The 7,839-nt window shown below is 37.7% G+C and overlaps 1 protein-coding gene across 2 annotated transcripts in view; it reads right to left on the bottom strand.

Moving 5' to 3' along the window:
• Positions 1–1,607: 1,607 nt before the first annotated feature.
• The window catches only part of SLC9A9 (solute carrier family 9 member A9), a 180,597-nt gene continuing 174,365 nt past the window's right edge, over positions 1,608–7,839 (bottom strand). For both annotated transcript variants that reach the window (XM_008644138.2, XM_017726473.1), the window contains 2 exons: positions 4,049–4,154; positions 1,608–3,543 (listed from right to left, as the gene is read on the bottom strand). In XM_008644138.2, coding sequence (XP_008642360.1) covers positions 3,322–3,543; positions 4,049–4,154 — 328 coding nt within the window. In that variant the 3' untranslated portion in view covers positions 1,608–3,321. The remainder of the gene's footprint in view (positions 3,544–4,048; positions 4,155–7,839) is intronic.

Genomic DNA, 7,839 nt, shown 5'->3' with positions numbered 1-7,839 from the left:
GAGTGTGAACTGCTCTCAGGGCTTCAAGACAATTAGTTTAGTGGCTGAAGTTGTACATGGAGTTCATCAGTTTGGACATAGCTATAATGTTGCTGCTATGGAAAAGTTTAAGTTTTTAACACAGCAACATAAGTGTCTACTTGCAATGGTCCCCTTTTTCAGTGAGGTTACCAAATATTGCACTTCTCTGTGAAAGTTATTGTAGTAATCTGTTATTTTTTAGTACAGTGTCTTTTTGGACTGGCTCTGCTGTGTAGCCAGGATTCATTACACTGCTTTCAATCTTAGCAAAATGGTCTCCATAGTTCTGTATAAAATGTCAGTTATTACTTTTGAAACCTGAAAGGTTTAGCAATATTCCAGATTTCCACCTTGCCTCACATTTTGGCCTTCATTCTGAATATGTAGTCGCTACATTTTTAACAATATATATTACATTTCATTTTCCAAGCAGTGTTTTATTAGATTAAGTCAGATAGAAGGAATAGCTTCACATTTGTCATAAGTGACTTGCACATTCAGTCAAACACTGTGTGATATTAAGTAGTTTAAATCTCCAGTGTATGAACTGTAAATTAACATTAAAGGCCTCTCTTAACATCCATTACTCTGTTTAAACAGTCATGCAGAATTACTAGTGGACAGTAATTTCTTCTTGAATACAAATATGTAATTTGTTCTAATGTTGTTGTAACTCTCTTGAGCTGTGTGTCATGAAAAGAGTATCTTAAAATAGGGAAATGGTGAGTGTTATGGACAACTGAGACTCTTATTGCTATTTAGCAGAAGCTTCAGGTTTGCTTGCAGCTCATATTACTAATCTTCCTAAAAGCCAATGATACTTTGGTTGCTGAGCATGGTCCCAGATGATAAATACCCTTCCTGCTGGGAACACTGATTCAGCCACTTTGCTAGTCTTAGCATAAAAATCTAACCTGTGAAGATGTGAAGTATGAGTTGTCTGTCATAAGGGATGACTTTCTTTACCAAGTAAAGTAGCCCTTTAAGGCATCGTGGTAGAACACTGAAAAGTATTTCCTGCAGTCTTTTTTTATAAACAGAGAATTTCAGACCCCAGAGCTCTCCATTTATCACATTATACAAATGTGAGAAACCTGGACATAGGCACAATAAATAAATCAGTACCCCCCTGTACAGTATGCTGTGGGATGCATTTCAGAGTAGAATGTAAGAGCAAAACTGTTGAAGAGCTTGTCATTTCCAGTTCATGTAGCAGCTGTGAAAAACAGCTTTGCATCTTCATAATACTATAGCACTTTATTTCCAGTATAATCTAAGGACTGGAATTCATGCTTCCCAAGAAGCTTAGTAAGCCTGATGACATGCCCTCAGTTCTTCCAATGACTGAAACCAGAAACTGGCTACTGAAGTCAGGATGGTGTTAGCATCTACTCCAATAGGTTCCTGCTGTGTTGCCACATATTCCTCACTCCAGTGTCTCCATGCCTGCTTCTCCTTCCTCTGTTCCCTGCTGTCTCCCAGTCTCGGCCACAAAATCTTCCCTCCTTAACCATTTTCCATCCCTTCTTGTAACCTGCTGCACATCTTTTCCCAGCCCATGCAGTGAAACAAAGCAAAGCACGGCGTTGGAAATTCAATAGTTCCTCTAAGAATTTATTATCATGCCTGAATATTGTTTGTTTTAAACCATGTGGGGATTAAGGTCCTTTGAAGTTCCTTGGTTAGAGTTTAGGAGAAAATAAAATGCCAGTTTTTTTCAGGTCTTTTGTAACAGCACATACAACTCCATTGTGTTCAAATTTATGCTTAAAATGGCTGTTCTAGAGTCACATATAGCCAGAAATTAATTACACTGGAAAAGAATGACTAAAACTTGATTATATTTGTATTTTAGGTTTTATTTGTGGTGAAATTAAGACCTATTCATCTTTAGGACTATTAATAGGGACAATTTGATTTTTATTCTTCTAGATCCAAATTTCTTTTTGCCCATTGTCTTGGTATACTCAGAATGATCTTCCTTAAAAACTCCTGATGTTTTGACTTTCTCAGTAGAAATGTGAACATGCATAGTTAGTTGAAACTTCTGCAGTGAGAAAAGGCACGTGCTCTAACAAGAGAAGCATGGCTCTCTCCCTCGTTTTGCACTGCTTAGCTGCTATATGCCAAAGCTGATCTGTACTAATCTTGATAGTATATGGCAGCCAGCTGTATGTATGGCTGAGCACTTGGTTATCCATTTGCTGTGTTTATGCAGAACAATGAACACTTTGATACTTCTCTCTTGTTTTTTTTTCTTCTTTTTTTCATATCTAACCAGCACCTCATTTCTAGTGTGACATTGGGTGCCCAGCATAAGCAGAGAGACAAATTTATCCTTTGAGCAGGCAGTCTGAAGATATAACTGTTTTGCAGATATATTTGATTAGAAACAACTCTTCTTAAACAGTAAAAAAAGAGAAACATTTTGAGTTCTTAAATCGAGCTATAAGTTTAGAATGATCTTTCAAAACAAGAAAACCTTTCCCCCCATTTAAGCTTTGCATGTTGCCAAGCTGTAATGACAAATGTCTTGTGGAATAACTGCTGTTTTTAAATAGCAGTGGTGCCCATTCAGTGTGGCCATGGGGGGTGTTTGTTGCTGATTTCATACACTTCAATGTCTCCCACTGTCAGTGTTCAGTTTGTGGCAGCCTAGTGAAACCCTCTGTGGACCAGGCTATAAGGTGCATTTAGAAAGCAAATGCTTGGCTGGATGTCAGGAAAAGTCTATACTGTGAGCATGAAGGAGCTTTTTCTATCAAGGCTGAGGTGCTGCAATGCATATTTTAAGCATTTTCAGATCACATACTCCTTGGAAAAGGAATCTTCTGCTGCTTCCTTACAAATGTAATAGCTACTGAGTAGTTATGTATGGATCTTGTCAGGATCAGCGGTAGAAAAGAGCTGTCATCATGTGAGCATGAACGTTAGGAAGCTATTTCTCTCCTTTCCAACTTACTGAAGACTATAAGCAATATTCAAAGGCCTGTATACATGTGAGGGGCACAGTACAGTCAAGTGCCAAGACAAAACATGACTGTAATGGATTTACAGTGGGCTGGTACTGCCCTATGCTATTATACTAAAAACTGCTACAATCATAAAACCTGCATATGGTTGTAGATATATGGATATGATAGCAAACTCCTTTCCTGTGAGGAGCAGGCATTTAGTTGCTGAAATCTAAATTTTCTTTGCTTTTTGTGCTTAGTACACTTTTTCTGACCTCTTGTTCACATAACAGGATCTTTTGTTCCTTTGTTTTAGTCTTCTTTTTTGTAATTAACGTTACGCTGCTCATGCCAACAAATTCTTCTGGGGTTGACATGCAGTGTGTTGAAGCTGGAGTTTGTACCCTCCCAATCCTAGGTCTCCTTCCTGAATATCTTCCCTGCCTGTAGCCTGGATGGAGCCTGTGTTGTCCTGTGCTGGCACTGGTATGTGAGCAGATGGTTCATAGTTTTCAGTCAATTCATCATTATTGATGATATAATCTGTGTCGCCATCCTTCAGTTGATCCTGTATTCAAACAAAGAAAAAGATCTGTGGAAGAGAGTCTCTTGAGGGGGATTTTTGTTAAAGCTTAAATGAACAACAACTCTGGTGCAATTTTGCTTTGATTTTATTTCATTACTTGCTTAATTTCTCAGGTGTTCATTTACCATCTTGTTGATTAAAGCAAATAGTTGCTTACCCTGTTCTGCTCTCAAGCAGTGCTGAGAAACATAACCTACCCTTCATATGTTTTAGATCATTTTGGTGCCTAAATATTGCTGATGGGTAGCCAGTACTTTCAGCACCTGGATGAATTCTTTGGAATATGTCACTCATATTTGAAGCTCATAGTATTAAGTGGCTGTTCATGAAAATGCACCCTGTTGTCATCTTCACAAGTGAAGAAACTGTGTAATTCTTAGCATTACAAGTCAAAAGTTTTAGAAAAGGGACTGTACTGAGGAGTCCAATCCAAAGTGGTAGGTTTTGGCTAACACCTTGAACACAATTAACCAAGCTGGGTACTTACCCCATATGCGCTGGGGCTGGTCAGAAGCCTGGCGACAGGGCTGCACCATTCAGGTAACGTTGATGTGAGAGGTGGCCCAGTGTGGGTTAAGAGAGGCTTTAGATATCTGTGAGGTTTGTTAAAGGATATTTGCCATAGAGATACTGGTATTAACATGCTGCTCTATTACACTTCAAAATTTCATTTTAAAGCACAAGAAAATAATCCAGCTGTATAGAAATATAGAAAATACTATCTCTTAACCGCCCCTCCATTACTGCATACATTCACTGTCATCAGTCTTGTCTAATGTTTTTCAGTAAGAGGAAAAAAACAACCTGAAAACTCCTCCAAAAAAAGAACAAACCCCAAACTATTTGATACTCAAAACCTGTCTTGAAAGGGTATCAGAATGGCTGAAGGGAATGGCATGGGATACATAATGCAGCAGGAGCTGAAACACAGGAAGTGTATGCTAGATTGTCTCCTGTTCAAATTGCATAAGAAATCACAATTGGAGCAAGGCGTAGAAGAGTAAACAGGACAATTTAAGATGCCATTCTATCAGCTAATTTATATAAGAACAGTAGTGAACATTTTCTTAAACACATATTCAGCCTTTTGGAAAATCAATGCATTTCTTCAACAGACAAAGTATATTTCATCAAATATTAAGTTCCTTTATCACTGGGAGTGTATGTAAGTTGTTCTCTGTAATACTTTATCTTCAGCATTCAGTGCCTTTCTTTTACACTTCCTACATCAACGGTTCTTTATACAAAATTATGTAAGTTAGGAACAGGCTTTATGCTATTGTCTCATATCTGTCTTTTCAATCTTTTAATCCAGAAGTGCTTTATTGAGATAAAAGAAAAACCTGCTCATCTTGAGCAACTACATCATCTGCGTATCTGTCAATAACAGCTCTCCCATGAGTCCTTCAAGTTGACTTATCTTCTCTGCTACTTTTACTCGCAAAGTAATTTTCAGTGTTCTTTGGGAAGCAGATCTGTCAGCTATTTTTGCTGCTAGGGAAAATTTACTTTACTGATTTGTCATCCCACTTTCTCTCCCCTGCTCCTTTCTCTTGCTTTCTTGCTTGTACCATCTTGCCCAATCTTTCTCCCTACCTCCTTAAAGAAGAAAGGAACAAATGTAACACTGAGTAGTGGTTCAAGTTCTGCAGCAATATTGTAGAAATACTGAGGAAGGAACACTGGGTCTTGAGCCTATCCACACCAGTGCCTCCTTTTCTTTCATTGTTGGCTCTTTATGGTATCGCTGCTTTACACACAATGTACAAATTCTTTATCCTGAAGAAATGTAAAATATGCTTCTGATCTCAGTTAAAAATTGAAAGGCTGAATAACTTGCTCTGTCCTATACTACAGACATGGAAATTGTTCTATAGTGATGTTTTAGTGTGTGCTTTTTGTATTTATTTTTAAAAGTTAAGCTGCATCTGTCAGAAGATTGGGTGGCTTCTTCATCCAAGGTCATATACTGAGTTAGTGTGAACAATTAGTTGAGTCTACTTCAGAAAACATGGTGACATCGTAATATAAATTCTTATCAGAACCCTGATCAGGGTGAGAATCTCATGACATCAAATTGTATAGGGCAAGTCTAGATTTGTCTCATTTCTGTAAGAGTAAAATCAAGCCAAACAATCTTTTTTGTTCTATTCCCAATTTTATCTGAAACCTCCAAACTGCCAGGCTGGTAAGAGCTATTATTAAAAAGCAAAGTATGAAAGCCATTAATTAAGAGTTGCTCTGTTTTCAGCACTTCAGAAAAACCTAATTAAAAGGCCAAAAATGGAAGTACAAGCCTAATTCTAGGTTTTTAATCTTTGGAAATATTTGCTTTGTTATTACAAACAACTTGAATTGTTTGAACTGAGTTGTCAGACTGAGCATGAAAAATACAGGCTTGTAATGGAAGTTGTATTTGATTAGACTGAGTTCTGTCTGCTCTGTTCTTTCATTCTCCTCCAGAATCAGTAATTGAAGGTATTACCCTACCTTTCTTAATCTGAGGATGTCTGAGCTAGACCTTACTTGTAAGCAGACTTATAACTTCCTAATGAGCTTTTACCCCACTCTGTAAAATTTAGTCCTGTTTTTACCTGTGCTTGCACAGAGCCTTGACCACACAGAGTAGCAGGGGCTGCGTGCTGAAGCAGAAAATCTACCCAGCCACCACAGTAATCTTCAGTCCTCTAAGCCACTACTACTTTTAGCATAAACTCCTGTCTGGTGTGTTTAACTGGTTGGTGTTTATGTATGTGGATATTCTGAAGTTGAGCAATTACTTCATTTTGCAACAGGTTCTCTAAATCCCCTTCCTTTTGCATTTGCTCTGACACATTCACTGTATATTGTCCGTGCTTCTGCTCTGAAGCCTCTTGAGATGCAGTTTAAAGTGAATGCAATTTTCTTATGCTTGTTGTGATGATTCTGTAATAAATTATTTATCTTTGTTCCTTATTTAACTAGTTATTATTCAGCCCACTCAAGGAACTTAAATTGCACTGGCCTATTTTTCATTGTTTTAATAACCTATGCCATAAATGTTTCCTCTTTATTGTTGACACAGTTGCTTTATAGTATTACAGACATAATCACCTCATTTAGGGCAGCATAAAAGAGGAAGAAAAATTCATGTGCAGTGCTGGCATTTCAAAAGAATATCAGACGTGGGTCTACAGCATTTTAAGGCTGGCAAGAAGTCTTATCACACTCCAGTTGCTTTGGTTGCATCTCCAGGGAGATGTAATTTAAATAGTGTAATAGAAAAAGGTAGATTTTGCACTAAGGCTGCTTTAAAAATTGGAAGGAACTAAGTGCAAATCTCTTGACCTAACTTGGAAATTACAGTTGGACCGAATTCATGCCTGCCCAGTTCAGGGATAGGGAGAAGATAGGGAAACGCTGCTTTGCACTTCAGCCCTCCGTGAGCAGAACAGCCCACCTGCACGTTTCTGCCATACAATGGCCTGTGTTAGAGAACGTTATTAATATTGTAAAGGTGGCAACATCCAGTTGGGAAACTGGATTAAGGATGCCAGTATAGGCATGTGTATAGAATTTTAATCCATACACAGTGCTGGGATATTACTGTGCCCTGCTTTTATAATCAAATACCCATTTTCCCATTGAGCTCCAGGCTTCCACTTTCAGTTCACATGCCCAGAGATTTTTATCCTGGTTTACCTGACTGCTGTTTGACCATTCCCTTGCCCAGACAGTTTCAGTCTTGCCAGGCACAGTTCCTCTCCCCATCTCACTGACACCAGGCTCAATATCTAAATGTGTTTTCCTGTTCCTGGTTCTGTCTATTCTGAGTTTGACTGATATGATGTCCTGTTTGCTCTAAGTGCAGTGTATTTAAAAATAATCTCATGAAGATTTATCAGGAATCAAACCATGGAATTGTGATATTTTTTTTTTTTTTTTTTTAACATTGTCTGAAACAATAATCTCTTATGGAAATCTTCCTCCTATACAGCTTCTTCTTCACAAAGATACAGGTAACCTGAAAGAGCATTTTCAAGTGAGAAGTCTCAGGTAAATTTAAGGAGAAACACTGCTGCCGTTGCAGCCATATTGCAGAATGTTCGTGTTTTCCATTAGACAGAAAAAATCTGAGATGTAAAAAAGTTTTCACTTTATATTAGAATGAAAAATCAGAAGTTAAAAATTTGTGACCATACTTTGTTAAATTGATATGTTCTGTCAAATTTTGAGGATGTTAGCAAAAATCACTATCTTTTTTGATAAAATAGCATTAGCATGTTCAAATAGGGAAAG

Source organism: Corvus brachyrhynchos, unplaced genomic scaffold (genome assembly GCF_000691975.1).
Source record: "Corvus brachyrhynchos isolate BGI_N302 unplaced genomic scaffold, ASM69197v1 scaffold221, whole genome shotgun sequence".
In the NCBI taxonomy this organism is placed as follows: Eukaryota; Metazoa; Chordata; class Aves; order Passeriformes; family Corvidae; genus Corvus; species Corvus brachyrhynchos.
This window is presented reverse-complemented; position numbering and strand designations above follow the sequence as displayed.